Here is a 26013-nt window from a genome sequence, read left to right as displayed (position 1 = left end):
ACATTATGATGTTCAGTGTAATTTGTGTTGCCTGATGTAACAGCCTTAACATAGCTCTGATAACAGCAAATCTGCTGCGTAGGAGTTTGAGCATGCTGTCCGTCCTCTCCTTTTGAGAGAGCAATTTGCATGTAGGCTTTCTGTTGTACATGAGCTGTTTGTGTTCAGATGTGTTTCATTTTGTGGTTCAGCTTTTTTCTCAAACATAGAATCAACAATATGTTTCTCAAGCTGGTGGAGTTGAGACGCTTTTTATCCCAAATCAACCCCAAATCCACTCCAGTCAGCTGTCATTGTGAGCTGAAAATTCCCCATGTGGTGGTTGTTTGAGAATGCTTTCGTTGATTAGCAAAGCTTTAATGTGTCTCGACCCTCGTGGCGTGTTTTTATCCTCCAGGCTACTCATTTCTCCCGTTTCTTCTAAAGCTAGGCAATTTAGTACTCAGCAATCATATTAGTGTTTAAATTAATAATAGTTTATTTTAAAGGCACAGTGAAATGAAAACATAAATTTTTCAAGTTAAATAATACATCCCTGTTAATAGTTGTGATTTACCTCTTGTTATATGCTAAATATATGTCCAAACGTCTTGTTTATAGTGTTTATATATGAAAATCCCATTTTTACAGTGTGTGTATAATGTAATATTATTAATGTAAAATATAGGAGAAACTACAACAGTGATTGGTTTGTCTATTCTGGGCTACTGTAGGAATATGAAAGAGAAGCTCTGATGGTTCAATGGTGATGTGAGCCGCTGTAGGTAGAAGAAGGCCTGGCAGGAGTCGTTAAGTGGTGGTAGTGGTGGTGGGGTGTCAGCTTCGGCCGTTGCTTGTCTAGTGGGGGGTCAGGAAGAGGGGAGAAGATGTGGGGGGTAGGGGTTTTGGGGTAATGAGATGAAAAACCTGTCTCTCCCTTTGCAATGCATAGCCCCCAACCCCCCAACCAGTCACCAGGCTCCATTGAAGCAGCAGTTGAGTGTTTCACCTTTCAGCTCTGGTTAATTTAAGCAGGCCGCTCCACAACCACATTTTACTGCGTCCCCTTTGATCGCCGGGACTCGAGATTCCAGCTTTTAAATTAAATCGACACCAAAAAAGAGTGCACTTAGTTTTAATGAAGGAGACATCTGATAAGCTTGATCTAACAGATATAAGACTATTTTAAACACTGCCAGAGCACTGAGCCACAGAGCTCCGACATCATAATAAACTTCTGCTCCCTCCCTTTAACCCACATCAGCACTCGTTAGTGTCCAGGACTCATTCTTTTTTCTTTCTCCTTTACCGGGGTGTTAATTGAACCTCGGTTTGCTGACTGGTATGAAGGTGAGGATTAAGTCTGCTGTCCTGCTGGGTGCTTTCTGTTCCTGTATGTCCACCTGAGGTCCACTCACATGAAATTACTGAAATGTAAAAAGCTTTGGTTGACATTTTCCTCAATGAAAACAGTCTGTATTAAACACACAAGCTGCACATTTCTTTGGTTTTAATTTACACTGTGTGTCGGAACAGATGTGGCTCCAGATTTACAGTTCAGTGGAGCCCATATTGACGGGTCCCAGCACCTGTAAGGTTTAGTCGCAAGCCGGCCGTAAACATGTCGAGGTGACGACACAATTGAGCTGATGAACTCTGACTGTGGAGGGCAAAAGCTTCAGAAGGAACAGGTGAAATGTAATAAATCAGTCAGGGTCACACACACATACAGCAGCAGAGGTCCAGTAATTAATGTATGTGATTCAAGGCTGTTCCAAGGGCAGAGTATTTAATTCTAATTAGATTAAACTGTGTCCTGTTGTTGGCCCCACAGGGACTTGACTCTAGGGTTGTGGCTCTGTGGTTTGTTTGGTTGGTGTGTGGTATAGATGTGTTGTCTCTCTGTGACCTTGTGTGGACTCTGGTTTTGGTGTTTGTCAGCAATATGCAAACATGACACTTCTGACAGTAGGTTCACAGTGTATTAGCTCGTTAACGGTGTTTTTACCTACTGCAGAGGCCTGGCAGAGACAGCTGTTACTCCAGTTTCAGAGCCAGTGCCTGCATTTATCAAACTTCTATGTAAGGGACGTAAAGTAAAGGGAAGTAAAAGATAAAAGTAAAAAAACAGTTTTTACTCCCACTCACAAACACATGAATAAAAGATGTTTCCTGCTTCTTAAACTGCGTTTAAAGTGTTCTGGAGGTTTCTTAAGTTTGCAGTTCAGAAACGGAGATGGACACCATCGGAGACGTGTTCTGGAGTGACTTTAGACAATATCATTTGTCTTGATGAATAAAACATTACCTGAAGCAGTATGAATACTTTATTTCAGAATAAGGTAGTTTTATCCTACTGTTTCTGTAGGTTTTCAGCATCAACATCATCAGATGTTAGACCTCTTTTTGTTTTTGCGTTCCCTGATACATACAGTACATTATTATTGTATGCGGTACTGATTATCTCTGCTCTACTAGCAGCTGAATTTTCACTCTGCTCCAATTTAGTTTCCTTTTCCATTTAAGCCATTTTCCTTTTATTTCCCCACAATTGACACACTTTTAAAGTCAGACACATACAATTTTACCATTAAAAGTATGCCAAATGAGCTATCAGTAGTTCCTGTTTACAATGTACCCATGAATGTACCAACAATACTGAAGAAAAGTTAAGTTATAAGTATTTTTTAATGATTTGTAAGCACAACTCTGGACAGCTATTGTCATTGGAAAATTATGTCCTTGAGAAGTAAAAAAATATGTATTGCTGTTTGTGTGTTCAGTTTTGAGTTATGACTCAGGAGTAAGATTTTTAATACAATCTGCAGCAATCGGTCTTAACAAGGGTTTTAATGTACTTTAGCTGATTGATCACTTGAGAGCCGCTCTTAAAGGTTGCTCTTGCACTTCACTATAAGTTATTCTTCACTTTCAGGGAATATTTTCTTTCCATTAGGTCGTCTCTTTAGAGCATTTCTAAGTAGGTTTGATGAATACGAGCCGGGATCTCACAGTTCCATCTGGAAACAAACAACCAAACAGAAAGTAACGCTGCATGCTCATTTGCAAATCAAAAACTCGTTAAAACCATGTAAGTTTGCAGAGCGGCTCGCTGGTTCGAGCTGTAAAGGCTGTGAACTGCAAAGACATCCATAGACCCTTATCCCTCCAAAGTGATTTTTAATTTATGATTTCCCCTATTGATCTTGGAAATGGGATCCCTGCTTTGCGCTCTTTGATGTAGTGAGTACTCAGTGCGTGCTGTACATACTGTAGTGTACTGATGCTGAACAACTAAGACAGGCTCTGCTCAACCTCATTACCTTCTTACCCGGAGGTTCCCCTCAACATGACACACTTCTGCAGTGAAACACACAGCTGCTTCTGAGGGAGTTTTGGCTCCTGTGGATCACAGAATGAAGGTGCTTTTGTTTGATTGTGGCGTTCTTAAGGTGGTACCATTAGACATGATGTGATGAATGGCTGCTTGAGAGAGCTGCTCAAGTGTGATTATTTATCAGCTCTCCACTGTCATGATGATAAATGGTATTTTTATAGTGTCTCTAATGTGTTCCCCCTCCCCACAAAAACTGGAAGACGTTTTCATTGGCTCAGTGTTTAACCAGCACGTTATGAGGCAGAGGTTTCAGCTGCTGAGGTACCTCTGAGCAACACAATGAGTAAATAACAGCTACAGTGTTGATATATTACCAATATCTGGTCTATCTTTTAACCCTCCGCTAAAAGTTTTGCAGCTTTTCTTATGGCAACCGTTCACAGATTATAAATTTAAAAAAAACATTTTGTGTCAAATATTTTTTCAAAAGTTGTTTTTCACAAGTGCAAGCGGAGCTAGTGTCTCACATTTTTATCACAGATTTCAGTGTGATGTAATTTTAAAAGTTAGATTTTGCTTTTCTGCAGGTTTATTCAAGTTGTGTAATGTTATACAACAAGTTTGCAGCCGCACTCGAGAAAAAGCAGCCTTCTTCTGCCTGAATGTACATCGGATGTGTTGGTATCCCACAGTCCAATGTGCACTTTCAGTTAAATGGAGCATTTTTGTGATTCTGGTCATTGTGTAGAGTCAGAACACATCATGTGACCACAGTGTTTATCACGTGTTTGCACTCAGGTTGTTAATAGTCGATGATAAATTGGATGCCATGCTAGCTCACCGAGTAGAGCACATACCACAAATCAAGGCTGAGTCCTTACCGCAGCAGTTTCAAATCATAAATACATAACGGCCATCATACATAAATGGTCAAACAGAACAGCAAGCTGTAAATAATGGAAGCCAGGCTTAAACTCCACTGTTTGTTCTTTTTGGATATTTAGTTCAGCAATACATCACCGTTTATAGTCGTTTACAGACACCATGATGGAGAAGTGTAAGTTATATGCGTACTGTATATTTATCTGTATCCTGGTACGTTGCTTGTTTACATCACAGCTCATGAACTGGGTGTCATAGATTGAACTTACTGATGTTTTTTCGAATGCATTTTTAGTCACTGAATGCAGATTTCTGGTTTTAGTTGATGAGGACCACTTGAATGCTCCATTAGTTTTCTCTGTCTCTCTGTGAGGCCTTCAGCAGAAACCTTCACTGATGCTGTATTAAATTCTCTATAGACTGTATGTAGAGGAGGTGCAGGTTCAGCCCACCGGCATTCAGTCCTCTGAAGGTGACCCTTTCATATCTGTGTCCTTTTGTGGATTATGTGTCCATATTTGTTTTCAGATAGGACTTGTAGCTTGTTGTCCTCTCTTCCAGCTTGTCTTTAATTATTTTCTTCTCTATACACAGACAAAAAAAAAATCCTAATATAATCTTTAAACAGAGAGAGAAGAGCATAAATAACTCACCAGCACAGGCGAAGCTCTGAGGGAGCAGGTCGGGGTTACTGTCGCGCTGTTGTGGGTGATGTCTCTGTCCTCAGTTATTTGGTCACACAGTCCTTCTGATCTTTATCCACCATGACTTTGTTGACATTTTCTGGGATTCAACTGGGAGATTTGATGGCAACTTTGTTGTCTAATTAGGCAAGTCTCACCGATTTGTTCTTTCTGTCTTTGTCTCTGTCTCTCTCTCTCAGCAGTCTATTACCACAGAAACTAAGAACCTTAGTAGGCTTAAAACAGATATCCATCTTGATTTGATTACATGTGTCTTTATAGCAAGCACTCCATCCTAAAGCCTCCCGTGTTCATATAACATTGTGTCAGTGGAATATTTGTCTTTCATAATTCTCTTGACGGTTGAAACTGGGGGGGCATTAATATTTCAGAGATAAAAAGCTGTACACTTCCCCTCCCCAACCTCCTGGCTGATAATTTATGTTCTCTGTGTGGAGGCTTCAACATCCACTCAAACATGGCCTTTGTGTGTGTGTGTGTGTCTGAGACTCTTCGATGTAAATCATAATGTGTCCGCTTGTTTACATGGATCGGAGATGTCTTGTAGAAGTTTTTGGCTCTGTTGATCTGCCTGTTTTGCCTGCAGAATATTTTGTTTACATGCTCGATGATTTGAGTTTAACAAAGAGTGCTTTCACTTGGTCAGGTGAAAACAGTCGACCCACAGCCTTGAAGACATAAAAACAGCTTTATTTTGTGTATTTGGTGATGCAAAATCACCAGAATCAGTGCGTAATGTTTTAATACAGACTTTAATACAGATTCTTCTTTTTTTAATTTGAATGCCATACAACTGTTTTCCTGTTTACCTTCTGTGATTCTCTGAAACCTCCACTCCTTCAATGTACACTCTCTGCTCTGCTTGTATTGACGTATGCATGACCACCACCCACCTGCCCAACATACACACATGCACAAACACACGCACAATGCCATACACAGCCTTGGCAGTCCTGCAGCCACAGTGTGTGTTTAATCTTTTCCCTGGCGCCACTTCCTAGCTGAGAGCATTCCTGGCACCCAGAGGCCCAGAGGGGGTCGAACTCTGGGCTGAAAGCAGTGTCACACTTCAGAGCTGGCACCTTGTCTCGTTACCAACTAAGCATCCTTCTTTTCCTCCTTTTTGGCCCAAAACGCCCCGCTTACCCTCCGTTCCTGAGCGGAGGATCCTTCCATGGAGAATAACCTCTTTGAAGGATGGTCTGGTTCCTTTCAGGGGAGATTCTCCTCGCGCTCAGTTTCCCAGCGCTGCGTCTACGTCTGGAGCTCTGCCCGAGCTCCTATCCAAGAATGTGAATTGGCAGAGGACATAATTAAGGCGATGTCTGTCCTTATACGTGGCCTAACCTTTAAGAGCCTCTGTTCACTGAGAGCTGGGTTCTTCTGGCTACTGTTGCTGCAGAGTATCAGTTATAATTTGAGCTGCATGGATGAAGAGAAAACTGTTTCCCTGCGTTCTGGCTGAGGTTGAAAGTAGATTGTTGTTTGCTGGATTTCTGTCAGGTTATAAAGGAGTTCAGTAAAATGTTACACTGTTAAAGGGTGATAGCATCACTGCTTTACTGTACAGAACTTAATATTGTTTCCTATGAGGCTTGGCAGTTGAAATACTCCTCTGTCTAAAGTAAAAGTAAGAGTTTCACTGATTGACTGTAACAAGCTCTCTCTCTCTCTCTCTCTCTGTGTGTGTGTGTGTGTGTGTGTGTGTGTGTAGTGTGTATAGTGTTTTTAAATCTGTGACGATTCATGAAATGTGACACCAAACTACTACTTTTTCTATATTGCTATATTTTCCACAAAGTATTTGTCCTCCAGTAAACTAAGCAATGGGGAAATCAACAGAAACTGTTGATAATTGATCAATTGTTTTTAAGCAACAAGGTTAAAATGTAAATATTAGCTTTTTTGAGATTCCTTTATGATGTCAAACTGAATATCTTTGCACCATTGGACAAATGATTAATTGATTAATCGAGGAAATTGTTAATCCATGATTAAATCCATAATTAATACTTTCCCTTAATAAAGTTCATTACAACATTTTGACTTTAGTGCTCTTAAAACACATGCAGAGTTGTAAATAATACATAGATAATTGATCAAGGAATGAGTTGACAATCAGTGATTTTGATACTTAATAAATAATTTAAAGTTTAAGTTTTTCACAGAAAACAGCAAACATTTGCTTTCATTTTAAAATCCACTGTCGATTGAATATATTTGCGTTTTAAACTGTCGAATGTACAAAACAAGCTATTTGAAGCCTTGGATTTTAGAGGCCCAACGAGGTTAAACTCTCCAGCCTTTAATAAAAAAACCTAAGATTCAAGAAAAGTTTAAGAAATGAAAAACATTTTTTGAAGCATAACTTTTCTGTCTTCTTTCTTCCTGTTAATCATCTTGTGACCCCTTGGAAGGTTTTTGCCCCCCAGAGGTTGGGAACCACTGCCTTAATGGATAAATATGTGAATCATAAGAATAAAAATCAGAAGATTGATTGATAACGAAAACAATCATCAGTTGCATTTCTAGCTGTAAATCTGTCCTCTCTTGTAAAGTCTGGAGCCTGAACTACGAGCTGCTCTGCCTGTCGTGACTCCCTGTTATGTTCTCCTCTTATATGCAAGTGTTTCTCGTGTACACAGGTGTGTGTATGTGTGAGAGAGAGCGAGAGAGAGTGTGTGTTTACAGTAAAGTGTGAATTGGAGGAGCGACCCTGCTCGTCTCTGTGCTTTGATTTTTCCCCACTTCCTCTGCTAAGGCCCTGTATTATTACTGTGCTGGAAGCGCTTGACTGAAAGCAGAAGGATTAAAGCCGTGTCAAACATGCTTCTCTGTCTCACTTCCTCTATGACCCTCCCTCCCCCTCCCCCTTTTCCTCCCCCCCTCCCTTGGCACTATGTGTTTAAACTCGCCCAGTGCCAAAACAGGAATCTGGTAACTTTGGGCAGTGCTGTTTTGTGTGAGTTCAGCTCGCAGGTTCTGCTCTCTGGCTGGCGTCCAGACGCCCAAAACAAAGCGTCCCATTGATTATTTTGGAGGGAGAGGCAGAGGCTTGTTTTCATGACACATTTGATTTGATTAAGCCTGTTTTGTGTTTGCTCTTGAGGCTACAGGAACCTGCAGGCCAGTGGCGAGATGGACAAAATGATAGTGGTCTCTCACCGTGACCTCAAAGTGAGACAAAATGACATAATCACACCACTGCTGAGTTCAGTACGCTCAGGTCTGTTACTGCTACAGCCTTACTCTGGTATAACAAGTAGCTTATGGAGGCTCATGTTTGCAAACTTAAACGATATATAAATTAAATTCAGATTTTGCCCACATATATTCATCCCATAGTTGCCACAGCGGCTCACATGATTCTGTTAAATGTCACCTATAGTGCAGGTTTTGACAAGATGAGTGCTCAGGCATACCTCCGGGGATTAATAAAGTCTATCTATCTATCTATCTATCTATCTATCTATCTATCTATCTATCTATCTATCTATCTATCTATCTATCTATCTATCTATCTATCTATCTATCTATCTATCTATCTATCTATCTATCTATCTATCTATCTATCTATCTATCTATCTATCTATCTATCTGCCATTGACTGAAGTGTAATTTTAGTTTAAGGAAGATAATAATGCTTGCCTATGTTAGGCTATTTTAAGATTAGGAAATATCAGAGGGATTGTATCTCAGCTGTTAAGTAATAAAAAGTGAATTTATCTTCTATAAAGAGAAACTTTAAGGTTTTACTTTTCTGTTTAAATCTGATGATGAGATTAAAAACTATGACTACTCATGATGAGAGAATGAAAACATATTCAATAACCGAATTTGAAATAAATTGTGATATGATTTGAGGTAATGGGAAGCACAGTTTTAGACAGATGCAAAGCAAACTGTTTGTTTTGTGACTTTGGTTTCTTATTGCCGGGCAGAGAGCAGAATGATCCAAGTTCAGTTCTACATTTGTTGCAGACTTTCTCTGTCTGCTGGATTTAGAGAAACCTTGAAGCTGTAACTGACTCAGATCCATAGGTTTTGTGCTTGTTAGCAACATACAGAACTTCCCTTTGTGTTCTTTGTTCTTTGTGATTGGATGGTTTAGGATCTAGCCTGTTATCATTATAATTTTACTCCTCAGTGAGCAGGACTCTGACTGCTCCGGCCAAGGACTCTCAGCTGATGAGCAGTTTTACTTTTGCTGTAAATGTGGTTGCAGGAAAAACAACCTTTACAAAGTCTTAACTCAATGTAAATGGGTTACACAGGCTAAAATATGCATGTAAAGTATATCCTTTACATTTCATTGTCACCAACAGCAACATCTACATAAAAATAAAAGCCTACCACAGGAATTAATGTATTTTACAGTCATGGCCCTACTGTATAATAGCAGACAAAACACTACATGTCTACAGTCAAAGCCAAATAATTGAATTTATAGAAGATCAAACATGAACGGGATCGGCTATTACAACAAGATAAAAGACGAGATTTGAGCTGAGAAATGCTGTAACCGGTGAATTTAAGGCTTTCAGTATGGCATGTATAATGAAGTAGCATCTCTGCTTCCGGACAAAGAAAAGAAAGGGTTAGTTGTGAATACAGGCGTGAAATAGCTGATTAGAAACTTGGAATGTATTGAAAGAAAACATACACTTGTTCTCTCCTACTCTTGGCATACATCTGTTATCTGTTCTGGCACATGAGAAGAGAAAACACTTGTCTGAGCCAAGAATGTGTGTAAAGAAAGCGTTAATATTCATCAAAGTGTCAATTTAAATACAATTTGTGCTCTTTAAAGCCTCCATTGATTCATTTGGTTTTGCGTTCACAGTAACAACCGTGTTATTATTCTGTTTCCATATGAGAGTTTAATTCTGTAAATACCGGTACCCAGTGATACGGGAGCAGCTGTTGCACAAATCTTCCACCATGCTTGTACCTGCATCTATCCAGCAGCTACTGTTGTCGCAGCTGCTGCATGTGTTGATGCTGTAATCGCTGGTGTCTTTGGTTTTTAATACAATATGAAATGAAAAGGATGAAAACGTCTCGTCGTTTGTTGAAAGGATAGATCTGTTTCTTATTGTCAACAAATCTCCTAACAACTATTGCCTTTATATCTAGAACCTGATATATCTCATTCCTCTGTGCCAAAGAGCTCCATTGTTGTCTAAAGAGTATTAAAAAACACACAGCCATCTTCTTCCAACCCAATCATCAACTCCATCACCCTCGCTAATTGTATAGAAAATACTCATTTTCCATCACAAGCTATTATCTTAAGCAGTAACTATTTAATTTTTTGTTAGTCTGAAGTTAATCCCTTTTTTCCTTTTCCTCCAGACGGTGTCCACTCAGTGTCAGCCCAGTGCCTTCTGCAAGTCACCATCATCACTGATGAAATGTTGTCCAACAGTATCACATTGAGGCTGGCCAACACCTCCCAGGAGCACTTCCTCTCCCTGCTGCTTGCCCAGTTCCTGGACGGGGTGGCCCGTGTCCTGTCTGCCGCCCGCGAAGACGTCGTCATCTTTAACATCCAAGACGACACCGACGTCAGCGCCCGCATCCTGAATGTGAGCCTGTCTGTGGCCGTGCCTGTGCTGGGCGAGGGACCCCAGCGCCCTGGAGGGCTTGGCCAAGGAGGGGAAAAGACTGGGAGAGGGGTTGAAAGTGGAGGTGGAGAGTTTTTCGGCTCAGAGGAACTCCAGGAGAGGCTGTACCTGAACCGCAGCCTTCTCGCTAAGATTTCCTCCCAGGAAGTTCTTCCTTTCGATGACAACATCTGCCTTCGTGAGCCGTGCGAGAACTACATGAAGTGTGTGTCCGTTCTGAAGTTCGACAGCCTGGCGCCGTTCGTTGCATCAGACACCATCCTGTTCAGACCCATCCACCCCATCGCTGGACTACGCTGCCGCTGTCCCACCGGCTTCACAGGAGACTACTGCGAGACTGAGATTGACCTCTGCTACTCGAAACCCTGTGGAGCCCACGGCGTGTGTCGCAGCAGAGAGGGAGGCTACACCTGCGAGTGCTTTGAGGACTACACAGGTGAGAGCCCTCATTATACATAGACTTAATTACTGATGAAGCAGTGTTGGTTTTTTTTACAGTCACTGTCATTGCTGCTTCATTAACCAACTGACCTCCCTTAGGTACTGTTACTACTCCTGTCAGGTTTTTTCATTCTTGCACAGCACATAATGCAAGTTTAAATAATAACAGTGACAAATTTACTACTCAAAAGTCGTCATAAGATCAAACTGTTATAACCTTGTTTTGATGCTTAACTTGCTATAAAGAAACATACTTGGACAAGCAAACAAGGTTAGATACTTTATTGTTTGTATTTTTACTTACTAACTAGACTAACTAGATTTCTACAACACCAACAGTGTTGAGTTTGAACTTCCTCAAATCCAATAAAGAGCAGTCCAGAGCAGCTAACAGGCTAACAGGCAGTCAGACATGCTAATGTTAGAGCAGAGAAACACACCATTAAATCTAATCTCATCCAAACTCTTGAATTCAGAATACCTGATTCATCCCTCAAGGGACAATTGAAGGAAACAGCAATCCATTTACATACATAAAAACATAACAAACTACTCTGGAAATACAAGTATGACATATCCAAGGATTAGTATGAGGACGAGTGCAGTTGCACCTTTCAGTCTATACACAAAGTAAACTAAATATGTCCTTTATTGTGACTTTATGATACTTACTATAGACCCCATGCACACTGCTCTGGTAAGTAGAGTCTGGTTAGCCTACGGTTTCTAAGCTATCATTAGACTATCACTGTTTGGAGGAGGGGGTTTGACAATCTGTCCCCATATGACTTTCACTGAATAATTTCCCAGTCTTCAAATGTAGCGCCACTAACAGGTCAAAGGTCACAATTTCTGCCAAGCTGTCCACACGCAGGCTTCAAAATGTTAATTTCTCTTCCTTCACAAAGATCCCATGGGGGCTTTAATGTCTGCATCTGTCCCCTTCACTCCCCTCTTCAGCTCTTTATTGAACCTTTACAGACGCGGACTGTCCTGTTCACCGTAGCTCTTCAGACAAAGGCTGAGTGATGACTTATTGATTGGAGTATCCATGTTGCAGTCAGCCACAACGGAAGTGTACAAACAAACAAGAGCCTGTAAACAGTCGCTAAGCATTTCTGTACATTTTAAAGGTGGATTGCCTTAAATGGAACTGAATGCTCCAGAATCAGTTTAGTCTCTTTCTCTGTTCTTCATCTGGTTAATTTATCAGATCATCAGATCACAATGCTTCTGAATGATGAAAATGTTTGTTTACGCTTCGTTTTTGCTGCATTTTTGGCCACAATCCATTTCTATTTGTGCGTCCTGCTGCCATTAAATAACCTGTATACCTTATTCACACCTACACTCAAAGCTTCATCCTGAGCTGTAGGAGTGGACTGTGTTTCAAAGTCTAACATCCAAAGGACAGGAAGAACGATGATATAACAAAACCTCTGTTTCCTCACAGATATCTATTAAAAGGCTGGGGGTTTGCAGAGAAATCTTTACTTTGTGTCGAATGTTTTCCAGTGACCGAAAAAAAATAGACATTTTACTGTCCAGAGTAGTATCGCTGAGTGGAATAATGGAAGGAAAATATTAATTATAGATGGCTACAGATGGAGAGCGTCCCCTGGCAGTAAAATGCCCCATGGTAAAAAATACCTAAGACAAAAAAAAACATCACAAAGCACACAGAATATCGAAACGGAGAGGACAGAAGCTTCTATTTTAAGCGATAATGAATAACTAATTTATTACTGTTGGCAGCATAATTGCAAACCAGTTGCAGAAATTGTTATTCAGTCTCTGCTCCAAAAATTATTCACATCCTCGAAGGGTTAAAGACTGTCTGCTCACTCGTTTTATGGTTAAGGGAAAAAAGGAGAAGTTGAAAAAGAGTTTAAAGAGGAAGGGAATTAAATATGTTAATTTATACAGTATGAATATTAGGGTGGTTGCCCCATCTTTTTATTGAGAGGTTAAGTGGGTCAAACTCCGACTTTTTAATGTGATTTAGAGTTTCATCTTGTCTTTGAAGCACCATGTTAGTTGGTTTATTATATGCAGCAGTGGAAAGTTACTAGGTACATTTACTCAAGTACTGTAATGGAGTAACATTTTGGGTACTTTGTTTTAGTATGTAAATTGTATGATTGACTTTATACTTCTGGGAAATATTGTTCTTTTTACTCCACTTCATTTATTTAACAGCTTTGGTAATGTAATTATTATACAAATTACAAATGTATCCATTATATCTTTACAAATGATTAAAGATATAATGGACACATACATTCTGATATATTATTATGGATTAAGTTACATAAAACAGTTAAAGTAATCACCATCTTTACCAGTGGCAACATTAAAGTGATGTACACATAATCAGTGTAACAGAGTATTTCTACACTGTTTTATTGATACTTTTACTTATGGTAAAGATCTGAATAGCAAATAAAACAGCATTTCACAATGTTTATTTATCAACAGATATAACTACTCTAAAGTGTTCGTATCTGTGTATAAACAGTTAATGAATGATTGATAACGCAGTACTGTAATCCTATTTAATGATATCCAATACATAATCAATCTTTTATACACAGCTAATCATGCACAGAAAGGTTTAAAACTGTTTGTAAATGTGTTTATAACTCATAAAGACACGTTGAGCTTGAATTTTTAAATTAAAATAGTAATAGTAACTCAAGGTCCACTTACTAAATATCTTTTCAGATGCATCTGGTGGCCTTCATCAGCAGTCTGAAGAAGAAGTCAGTTGCGATTGATAAATAAATATAAATATAATAATTAATAAATGTAATAAAAAATATAGTTGATATATTGAATGCCCTTAATACATACTTGTACACATTATACAACATTTATGTCGTATGTTTATCTACTGCATATAGACACTAAACAGGGGACAGTTGAAGTGTTCGGGTGTATAATTGTACATGTAAATAATATAGGTATTATATTGTATATTACGTATATTTATTCTCTAGTTATTGTTCGAGATGATACTTCATGCTTCCATTCTGGGGCAGAATCACTACGTTTATGTGTAGATGTTCAGCAGCTGTGCACTCTGAGCTGGTGAAGGACCACTTCACTTCACAATTTTCACAGTATGATTACTTTAACAAAAACTACAGATCACGTTTGCTGCCAAACGAGAGGTCTCCCGTGTTTAAAAAACTGCACGTTGTTGTCGTTTCTCTTAAAAACTGGCATCTCTTCCATTATTCCTCATCAAACATTAAAAGGTTTTTTCACCTATTTATGCTGCTGTTTATAAAGCCTGAAATAGTGTCGGCATCTGAACGTGTGGGCACAGTCACTCAGAGTCCAGGTTGAGTGGCACTTACATATTCTTATGCACAGCTGTGGGTGTAGGAGCTGAACTGTAGGTGCTTTTAACGTGAATCGGCAGAGACGGAGAGTGAATATGTGAGTGGGAGAAGTGGGCGTATTTTCATTCGGTTACACTGAAAGCAGCAGAGACCACAGTCGACTACATTAATCACCATCAGCGGGGGGTTTAGACCCAGGTTCTGTTAGATCCAGTATGCAGGACTTGTCGAGTTATCTGAGAGTTGAATGTGATTATTAAGTTGATGATTTAAAGTGTTTGAATCATGCTGTCAGACTGTCTGATCAAACAAGGTCGTTCATGCAGGTTTCATTTGATGTATTTTCCTCTGTGATCTACAACTCCCACGGTCCTGCTTCAGTGAGCGTTGAGTTCACCAGTCTCTGCACTGGGGTGTGAGTGTGTGTGTGTGTGTGAGTGCTAAATTGCTCACTCTGTGTGATTCGGGTGGGTAGCTGAGTGAATAGCTGCGATTATGTGTGTAAGAAAGTTGGATGGACAATCTGTGGTATGTTTATGTGTTAATGGTGCGTGGATGTGTGTGTGTGTGTGTGTGTGTGTGTGTGTGTGTGTGTGTGTGTGTGTGTGTGTGTGTGTGTGTATATATAACTGTTGGACCATGTGGGCGTTGCCAGATGGTAGCAGGAAAGAAAATGAAAAAACATAACAGCCATCATCTTTGCTGTTCTTCAAAAGGACAGAGTGAATGATTTGGCTTGCCCGAGTCATTCTGTAGACGCTGAACAACAGGTCCCTCACGCATGTTTCTCTTAAAATACTCAGCGTGAGCAAACATTTTCTTCTTTTCTTATTAAAGACTGAAAGTCTGCCTGTATGAAAATGAGTGAATCGTGCCATCCTGCATGTGTTTGTGATGATCATTCATAAGCTAACTGCTGACCTCTGTCTCTCTGTGATGAGAGAGTCTGTTGTTTTTATTTAGTAATTCATTCACTAATGGAGAATGCGTTTGTGGTGTTTTAATGTGCAGACATGCTTCTGAAACAAACACTTGTGAATGTTCACACTCTCATTTTTTAAAATCACAGCAGTGTTTGAAATCAGCACCTGCCAAGCATTGAAAGCCACAACAATTAGCGTCTGAGAGATGGCACGGATGAAACTAAATGATGCCAGACACATGGACTGTTATAAAAATCTGAGTATTTGCATGATGTTGTTGTGTTCGGATGTTCCAACCCCACTTTTTATCTCACAGTATCAGCCAATACCACTGCTCTCTTCTCAAATTTAAAAGGTTGTATATACAAAATTCTATGCCATGTAACGTTAGCTAGTCCTTGGAGACAAATGTGCCGGCCAAAATACAGCCACTAAAAGTGCTGGTTTTACGTGTGTGACAACGTTATGGAAAGAACCCCTTCAGAGATAGACCTTTTGTTTTATCGGACAGCCATGTTATTGCTATTGCATGTATCTCGCAGATCATCATAATTTCAGTCCAAGTAGACAGAAATAAAACTCACCACAACAGTCTTTGATTGTCTTACCATTGGTCCAACAATCACCAACTCTGGTTTGGTTGAAATAAATCCTTAAATCACAGACGTAGATGAGAAAAACAACAGTTTCAGTCCTCAGTTGTACATGGAGGGACTCAGATGCACTTATATGTACAAGGCGGCCAGACTGGATTCATAAACAAAGCACAGAGAGGCTGCGATAACAACAGAGGCAAAGGGAGTGTGGCGTCATTCTCTGCTCAGGACACCATTACTATATCTTTACATAGCAAAAAGATGTTTGCTGCTTTTATTAATGTTTTGAATCTCATATATAACCTTTAAGATCTGTATACCTCATTGTGTGGAACTCGTTGGGAGTCCAGGCACTAAAAAACTCAGCCAGCAGTGACATAATTAATGTAACTGATCATAAACACTACATTGACACATGACATTGATGAAGAAACTGTATTTAATGTGGATCGGTCACATTTGGGTACCAGATCCGCTTTACAAGGTCAGCATTGGCCCGACACCAGTCGGATAGTCGTATTACTATTGTTGTGTACAGTCTTTGTCTTTTATCTCTCAGAGTTTGAAATGTTTTCTTTTAAACATTTTATGTCTTTATTGATAGCAGATAGTAGACAGATGAAACCAGAGGAGACAGAGATGCAACTCAGATCTCAGGCTGCAATATTTGTTTTAGAAAGAAACCTATTTCTATCAAACAGGAGCATCAGTTATTTTGGGTGCAGTGGAATTTTTCTGGCTATGTACCGATGTATTTGTGTGGTCCTCAGGCCCTACATGATGTAATGTGATGAGAAGATCCAATCACAGCTCGAGGTCATGTATCCATTCTGTTATTGATCACCTTATCTCATTATTCACTCTCATAATCCTGAGTGCTTGAGTCTCAGTGGAGTGAACATGGATCCTGCTCTCAGCTTCCCCAAGCTTGTTGTCTTTGTTGAGTCTGGAGGGATCCACTCACTCGATGGTGCTCCTCTGTTACCTAGCAGCCCAGACACACCTGTTCAGGTTTAAGATCTCTGAGGAAACGTCCTCTGCAGAAGCAGTTTGAACAGAGAGGTGGTAATTCTTTTGTTGAGTTTATTATCTTATATTGAACAACTCAACACAGCTTTTGATTGTTTACTGGTCTGAGATAATTAGGAGCTTTTAGTGTGAAGATCTGCAGCAATGGTTTCAGGTTCATTCAGCAAACCTCATACTTATAAAGCGTGTTTGTCACATTTTGTTTATTCTCTCTCTCTCATTGTGTGTGCGATGGCCTTCAGGGATCAATTTATGGAGAACTGGAAGATCTATTAAATGCTACAAATCCATTTTACAGATAAATGATCACATATGTTTTTGATTTTATGTTTGAGGACAACATGAACACTTTAGCTAATGTGCTGGCCGAGGTGTTCAGATTTTGATTTATATTCCATGATATGATTTCCCTTAATGCTCGCAGAAGCTTTTAGTTCAGTTTTACCATTTGGTGGTTGCAAAGTGGTATTTTTTAATGTCTTTTAATTCAGTTTCATTACAGTTATGAGCAGAAATGCTTATCCACCATCAGTACCTTTTTTATATATAGTCTATATGTTCAATCAACTATCTATTGAGATTTATTCATCAAGAACAGAAATTAAAGAGCAAATAGTGTCTCCTCAATACTGGCAGTAAACACAGGGTGTGGGCTCTGGGATGGATGTACAGCAGGCGTAAATAGAGCAGAGGAGACGGTTTTAATTATTGATCGGGATGTTCTGTAGAATTGTGACTGTGAGCCCATCCCCGCCCCGCTGAGCTGCTCACCTGGCAACGTAAAGCTGCTGTGGTGGAGACGTCCCACAGGGATGAACTGAACACTGAAAGGCATTATATCAGGTATCAGAGAAGTAGATTGTGTATAAATCTGTACCAAAAAGACACAGTTAAATATATATTATCCACAGTAAAGCACATCTCAGTTTCATTATGAGTCTCACCATCCGAGCATCTCGGGTTTAATACAGTTCTGTTTGCTGAGGCAATATTTGACCACTGTGACTGCTTAAAGAAACACAAGTAGTTTATTGCCAACAGCAAGTTGCTGAATTAATAACAAGGCAGACAGCACTGTAACAGAAAGGCTTCATTTTCCAGCCAGCAGGCCAGCAGTGGCTGTTTGTCACCAGGAAGCATGAGTAAGAACATGACAGCAAATTGTCCTAGGCTGACGGGGTAGAGTGGCTATTACGCTCTATTTTGTTGCTTCTGAAACTGAGTGGCACAGAGATATGTTTTTCTACCACTTTAGAAAACACAACAGGACAGACTTACAAAGTTGTCACTGATGGCTTTAGGTTAAAAGACAATTTTTTTATGTCTTACAGATCAGTAAATCATTAGAAAGCTTGACTAAAAAGACCTTTTGCTATATGAGGTTGTGGACATACAAGTCAAAGAAACCTTCATTAATAAAACCTTCTATAATAAAAGGTTGAGGGGTTTTCTGGCCTAACAATGAGCCGTCAATCTTGCAGCAGTTATAAATGTTAGTCAATCTTTAACCTTGATGCTCTTCTGGGAGGTCAACAGTTCATGGGAGGACTTCTTCCTCGTAAATTTCACATCTAGGCAGGCAAAATAAGCCATGTTGGCAGAAGATATAAACTACATAAATGTCCGCCCACAACCTCACAATCCAAGATTTTTTTATTTAGGTATTACAGCAAGTTATTACTATACTGTAAAGCATCAATTATTTGTAAACATTAAGCAACAATTCTAAATCCATACATCACATTCATTAATTTGAATCCTTCATAATTTGTGTATCCTCACTGTAAACTATACCTTAAAGTTTAATCACTGTTTTTAATGAGGTTTCTTTGTGGTCTAAAATCTCAACTGTAATGTCTCATCCAGCGTCTTCTACATTTACTTTGGATGAATAGACTGACCCAACAACAGTAATAAAGAAACTTGTTTTGACCCGGGTTGTAAATAGAGTGATTAATAGTCAGAGAGTCAATAAAAGGCCTGTGTATCAGTGGTGTTGGATGAAGATGTGGGTTGTGTGCCAGTGTTACAGTAGTGCTGCAGACCACAGCGGAAGTCTTCCACACTGCTGACTGAGTGGCTTTGACACAAATTCCAGCTCACGCATGGGAGAGTGTGCAGTCTTGCCTGAGCAACTGCTGCAGCCTCCCATCCGGAGGATCCAGACAAACGGCACATGTGAGCCGGACTGCTGGGCTGAGGAGGAGGAAGGCCCAACAGAGACACAGTCTTATTGTCTGCGCCCGTCTGGCATGCTGCTGTACTGCTCCTCAAATTGATCACTGTTTGCTTTGTTGGCCCGGTGTGACATGAAGTCGTCTCATTCTGCCCCTCACAGTTCAGCTCAGTGTCAACTAATTATTATTTTTTTATCATTGATTAATCTGTTGATTATGTTCTTGGTTTTGATTGACAAATCATTAATCCACTATTTGTTTCAGCTCTAATGTGATTGATGCTGGTGGTTTGAATCTGGGATCAATTCAATATGAATCTCCATAGTGTCTTTGAACCCATCAATAAGTGCAATATAACTATATTTTTATTACATTTTATCTGATGGAATACGTCTTTGAAAGTTTGATTAGAAGGAATCACATTTTGAAACATACTTTCATATATTGACTCTGGTAAGAAAAAGTGTAGCAGTAAAGTAATATCAGCATTACAAATAGGCAAAGCATCTGTGTAACTTCAGTTTATGACAAGAACTGAAACAATTAGTTGATAAATTGGTAAATTGATTAATAGGAAATTAATATGCAATTATTTTCATAATTGAGCTTTCATTTTTTCATTTAAGTGATTTTTCAAGCAAAAGTGACATTTTCTCTCTTATGTGATAGTAAATTGAATATTGTTGGATTTTGAGCTTTTGTTTGAACATTTTTCCCTAATTTCCCATATATTGTGGACCAAATAATACATTAATTTATCAAGAAAACAATTGGCAGATTATATAACATTATGTAAGCCCTATTTGTGACCTATAACTTACCTTTGAGAAGTCCTTTTAATGTAAAGCATTAAAATAGATTTACTTTGGAAGAAACTTTCTTTTGAGCGCAGTGCTGGATTGATAAGTTGGACTCAACTCCTTCTTTTTGTGTATCTCTTTGACTTTGTAATTTAAAAATGAACTCCTCAAATGTCTTTTTAGGAAAAAAATCTTAAAGTAATCATCATAATCCACCAGAGTCTGCAGAAACTGCAATAATTTTGTTTGACTGCTTCAGAGTCTGACTGCATAAACACTTCCAACTCACTGCTTTGAGACATCAAGTTGTCTCACTGAATATAAATGCAGCACAAACTGCAACCATGTCCCCAGAGGGAGGTGGGGAGTCATGCTGGGTTTGACACAGAGGAGAGAGAAAGATTGAAACTGCAGTCGAAGAAAAAACAGTGTTTCTAATTTTGACTGTTGAGTCCTCGGTCATATTTTATTTCTCATCCACTCCTATATGTTTGAAACAGTTCAGATGAACATTTCAGGTGGATAATGTTATATATATAAAGGACAGTTGCAGTGACAGTGAGACATATAGCAGTGAGGAGTCCCTGAGGTGGAAGCTACAGGGATGACTGAGGTGATGCTGCTTGTCACAAACAATATTAATCCTCATTTTCTTTCTCCTTCTCCATCCCTCTCTCTCTCTCTGTGTCCAGGCGAGCACTGCGAGCTGTCATCCCGCTCTGGCCGCTGTGCTCCGGGAGTCTGCAAGAATGGCGGCTCCTGTGTCAACCTGCTGGTCGGCGGGTTTAAGTGCGAGTGTCCGTCGGGTGGCTACGAGAAGCCCTACTGCGAGATGACCACACGCAACTTCCCCCCGCACTCCTTCCTGACCTTCAAGGGCCTCCGCCAGCGCTTTCACTTCACCCTCTCTCTCACGTAAGCACCTCCACCTCCCCATGCAGCAGGCTGCAGCTCACCTGGATCACCTGCGCTACTCCATCGCCTTTCAGTAATCTGTGATTCACTCTTCATCCGCCCCCACATCCTACTTCTACATGCACACTCTCCAGATGAAGTGTGCCCCCCCCCTCACATTTATATAACCATAATGGTGTTTAATGGGCTCACTGAACAACAGCCATATTCTGTAGAGCCAGTATGGTATCAGATTATAGTTCCTGTGCTATAAATACAGAACCACAGTTACGACATAGTATACATTAGAGGTGTGCATACTGTACTGTACTCACATAAAGGTTGAACAGAAGGTGAGCAGAAGGAGCTGCATTTTTGGAGATGAGACTTGCATAACATGAGGATGTTAATCCTACAGCCAAGAGTGAGTCTGATCTTATTACAGTCAGTGTCACTGGTCACTTTGAGCTGTGAGTCAGCGCCTGGCCTATTTCAGCACAGTCTCCCTCACCAAGGTGAAGCCCGAGAGAGAAGCTGCCTTTGGATGAGTGTGCAGTCATTATGTATGTATTGAACAATGTTGTTGTAGTTTGGGCGTCTCGGTTAGTGTTATGTGAGCTTCAGGCAAGGTTTTAGTGTAATTTTGCTGTTTTTTTTTCTTCCTGAATGCTCAATATGTGTTCAGCTCCTATTTTCTTATTCCTGTAACTCTGTGGGGAATACAGTCCCTGTTCTCTTAGATAATGTCGATTGTTTTAGGTACAATGTCGATGTAGTCAAGTCAAACCAATTATATTTAATAGCCCAAATTTAAAAACTAGTCTCAGAGGGCTTTACAACTTGTACAAGCACATATGTCTCTTATGGGGAAATGTCAATACTGATACTAATCAATACGTACACAACACACCAGAGACCCTTAAAGTGTAATTGCCTCAGTTTAATACATCTTTAAAGGGATTTTGTGAGAGTTGAATGAAAAGATTGATATCACTTTAATGTCTGTCTGTTTGTTACCTTTGAACAGACCCAGGCTAGCTGTTTCCCCCTGTTTGCAGTCTTTATGCTAAGCTAACCAGCTGCTGGCTTTAGCTTCATTAACCATACAGACATGTGAGGGGTATCAATCTCTCTCAGCTAACTCTGGCAAGAAAATTATTAAGCTTATTTCCCAAAATGTCAGACTATTACTTTAAGCACCGTGTGGGGAGATTCTACATTTGATTTTAAATGACAAGGAAAACATTTACAGACTAAAAATAATCTTTGTTCTGACTATTTCCTGGCAGAACTTTGTTATGAAGAATTTATGACATGAGACATGCAAACGGCGATGTCATTGCTAACGCTGGCACTTTCTCTGAGAATTGGAGGTGGTATCTCATGCCATAATTAGCATTTAGTAAAAATAGAAAAGATTTGAGCCCAAGGTTCCTTCTTTTTCCTACACAGCACAAAAAGAAAAAGCCAAAACTGCAAAATCCTCATGTAAATTTGATTACATTAGTTTTAAAAGTAGTGAGTTTTAGTTCAGTTTGGCTTTTTGCAAGGCCTCATCTTTTATTATCTCTTATTTCCCCTTATGACAGCGCCTCTTAACACAATCATAACTTCACATAGATGAGTATTTTAACATTTATCTTACGACCATCCAACTTATGGCAGAAGGTTGGGAAACTGATGCTTTTAATCTGTGTGGTTGATCATTTGGAGGTGGTTTGAGGAGGGGGAGGTGCTTCAGAAATGAGCAGATGAGCTGCGAACACTGAACACATGCAAAGACAGCAGGACGTACAATCTGCATGAATTCTCTGTGATGAAATGTAATCAACGATAAAAGCGGTCCGTTCCGTTTGATATGTGTCACAACAAGTGACAACAAATATCACCTCTCAGATGTTATCACAGGGAATGTGTTCTGCCATTTTGCTGCACTCATTGTGATACATGTCACCTTAGACGTGCTTGGCAGGGGTTGACACTCACAATGGCTGCCGGTGGAAATAATATCCCCCTTGTGAGCTTTATGGACTCGGCCCCTCTTTAAGCGAGGTTCAGATGACAGTCTTTTTTGATGGAGAACTGCTCAAACCAGTTTTGAAAGTGGTCTACGTTTCACTGGCAGGTCACGGAAGCTGTGAAGTAGCTGCTGTGTTAAAGGTGCCGATACTGAGAGCCCGAGGCAGGTGAGGTCAACAAGTGTCTCTGTTACCTGAGCCTGCACTGATCAGGTTCTCGCAGGGAGAGCTTCTGTTATGATGAACGGCTCAGGATGTGGATCTTGTTCACTCAGAGTGACGGCTAATTTTAGGTCTCATAATATCACAGCTCTGGCGGTTGAGCTCTGCAATTAAGGCCTGAGGTTTCACAAAAAAAGTACAGAGTGTTACGGGATCAGCACAAACCAGATTTAAACTCTTTCCCATCGTGATATCTCTGATAATCACTTAGGGTTCAACTATTACGAGAGCACATGTTGAACAAGAGTCTATAGCCACACTAGCAGCTCTGTGACCTGATGACCGAGTTATTACAATGAAACTGGTAGCAAAGTTGATGGCAATCCAGCCAGTATTTTTTGAGACATTTCAATCAAATCTTTTTAGTAAAGTTTCGCTCCAAATATAGCATAATTTTTAATGAAATTTCATGTAATAAATCCTAGATATTTCAACTAATTGTATAGTTGGTTACCACTGAACAATTGTAAAAGAAGAGAGGGCAACAAGATGATGACCAGTCAAATCTCAAAAGTTTTAAAAAACAATGTTTAAATGTGATAGAAATAAGTAATTTATCTTTGTTATTTATACATGAAGAACATTACAGTCTCCTCATCATTGACTCAGATCAGATTTGTTTCCGTCTCTTCAGTGGACTTTTAAGTCACTGTTCCTTTCATGTCCTGGTTTGTTCTCTAAATTTGTTTCCATTACATTTTGTCACATTTTGTTTTTATTAATACACCAACATTTCTACCTCAGCCAGATCTAAAAATTTCTCTGTGCTATTTTCCCTTTTTTCCCCTTAAAATGTGCATACATAAAGGCGGATGGAAGCACACCGGTGCAAGAAGAAAAGTCAGGAGAGCCCCAGAGTAATTAACATTCACCCTCTGGCAACAATAAATGCAATACATACAATATTTTTCGAGACCTTTCACTACAAAACCAAAATGTCCGTCTTATGGTGGACAGCGAACATCTGTACAAAATTTCACCTGAATACATCCAGTAGTATTGACCGCCTGACAATACTATCCCAAGAGCTAAAATATATATATATTTTAAGTATTAGAGCAATAAGGCTTCTTCTTTTCCAGCAGATCATATAAAGTATGTCATCCAAAACAGATTTATGTGTCTGGATTTCACACTGTATGGGGCTCTTTTTTTTTTTTCCTCCCCACTGCACATGTCCTATGCATTGCAGCACGTTAGGATAGCGTGACACGGTTCCCTACATAAGGGCAGACTGGTTGTTATTTTTACTGATGGGTGCCTAATGTGACACGCAGTGATGCCAGTTGAGTCAGTATTTAGCTCCGGTTGATTACTCTCATAGTTCAGAGGGCTCAGGGGGGCAATGTGGAGAAGCCTTTTAAATCGATCCATCAGAGGCCTACTGAGGAGTAATAGAGTCTAGATCATAATTCCAGTTGATGTTCTGTATTTTTTCACTGGATATATATATATAAACTATCTGACTGCTCTGTCTGTGCTCTGCCTCTGCTGTTATTATCAGCTGGAGCATCGGCATCCTCTTTCCTCTGAGGTCATGATTATCGTTTTTCTCAGTAAGCAGGTCAGCGGAGCCGTGCCCCCTGGCTCTTCTCCAGCTCAAGAATACTGCACAAACAGCATCATTTACAGTATACCCTCAAACCATGAAGACTGAAAGAGGGGGGTGGGTGGCTGCTCATATTGTCTGAGAGCATCTATAGATATTTGGATGAATGATTGACATCCTCTGGAGAAAAAAACTGCTCGTAACGGAGACTGCAGATCCTTTTGTGCTTAGAAAAAAGAAAATTATGTCACACTAACTGGTGTTCAGTGTCGTAGAGCCACCTTCTTGAAATAATACTTCATTAGTGCTTTTGAGGAAAATTAAGCTGCATGTTAATGGAGTAAATGACCAGAAAATACAGATGCCAGTAATTCACACATGCATCTTGGTTGGCAGACGTGCACTGGAGACTCATTGTTGGGTCCCCTGTGGGATGGATAATGAACAAATCCAGTAGCTGTGCAGGATTTTATTTATTTTTTCATTGTAACACACTTTCACACGTTACAGCGACCCATTTCCACAGGATCAGATTTACGACCACAGACCACAGCTGACAGGTAAAGCGTGATATTTTTAAACCATGTGCTCCGACACATACTTTGATCCTGGATTGAGAGCGAGGCTCTGTCGGCTGTCTGGTTCCAGAGTGTGAACCACGTGTTTCCACAGATATATTGAATTGTGCATTAATATGCGAGGATAATGCAACACGGCGGCCCTGGGTGATCTGGTGTCACCATCAAGAGGCAAACAGAAATCTGAAACTGAGGCTGTGGTTACAGCACTGGCAGCTGTCTGTGTTCTCCCTGAGAAATATATATTTTGAAGCTGTCGTTACTCTGAACTGTCTTCCTGTGTTTCTTACTCGCAGTAATGTGTTCCCCCACCCCGCTGCTGTGACATTGCCCTAGTTTTCTGTCTCTGTTGTAGTGTGACGTTTAATGTGGCTCTGTTATATCTATTCATGGCACGCAGATTCTGTATTCCTTCACTTATTTCCTCAGACTTGGCCTTGTGTTCATCATTAACCTCATTATGTGTTCAGTGATGTTTGTAACAACCACAGGATTGTTCAATCTTGGGCTCATCGTCACGATAGTAAGTTACGCGTCACACTGTGTTACTGTGCGGGGCAGGAGCACTCCAGTGTGAAAGGAGAGCAAGGTGACTGTGAGGGGATGATATAGATATATTTAAATAGGTCAAATCAGACCACTGCCCTCTTTCTCTTCTCTCTTCTGTTCTCTGTTAGCGAGGAGGAGTACAGGCATGGCCAACAGCATATGCTCTTTTATAGCACACATCAGTAATCATGTCATTTGGTATCCTGATGTTCAAAGGCTCGTGCTACACTATGTTTTAGTTGTTTTTCCATTTGTGGCGCTCAGCCTGAATCCTACTGCAGACATCATTTTCCTAAAACAGGTTACCATTATCTTTCTTTTTTTAAGGGTCATTTGTTTTGGACTATTTTCTGCTGCAGAT

General features: G+C 40.0%; 1 protein-coding gene across 3 annotated transcripts in view; it reads left to right on the top strand.

Moving 5' to 3' along the window:
• The window catches only part of celsr2 (cadherin, EGF LAG seven-pass G-type receptor 2), a 63642-nt gene that overhangs the window by 11819 nt on the left and 25810 nt on the right, over positions 1–26013 (top strand). For all 3 annotated transcript variants that reach the window (XM_051416353.1, XM_051416352.1, XM_051416351.1), the window contains exons 2-3: positions 10258–10965; positions 20535–20757. In XM_051416353.1, the coding sequence (XP_051272313.1) occupies positions 10258–10965; positions 20535–20757 (931 nt within the window). The remainder of the gene's footprint in view (positions 1–10257; positions 10966–20534; positions 20758–26013) is intronic.

Source organism: Dicentrarchus labrax, unplaced genomic scaffold, assembly GCF_905237075.1.
Source record: "Dicentrarchus labrax unplaced genomic scaffold, dlabrax2021, whole genome shotgun sequence".
Taxonomy (NCBI): domain Eukaryota; kingdom Metazoa; phylum Chordata; class Actinopteri; family Moronidae; genus Dicentrarchus; species Dicentrarchus labrax.
Note: the sequence above shows the minus strand (reverse complement) of the source record. Positions and strands in the feature narration are given on the sequence as shown.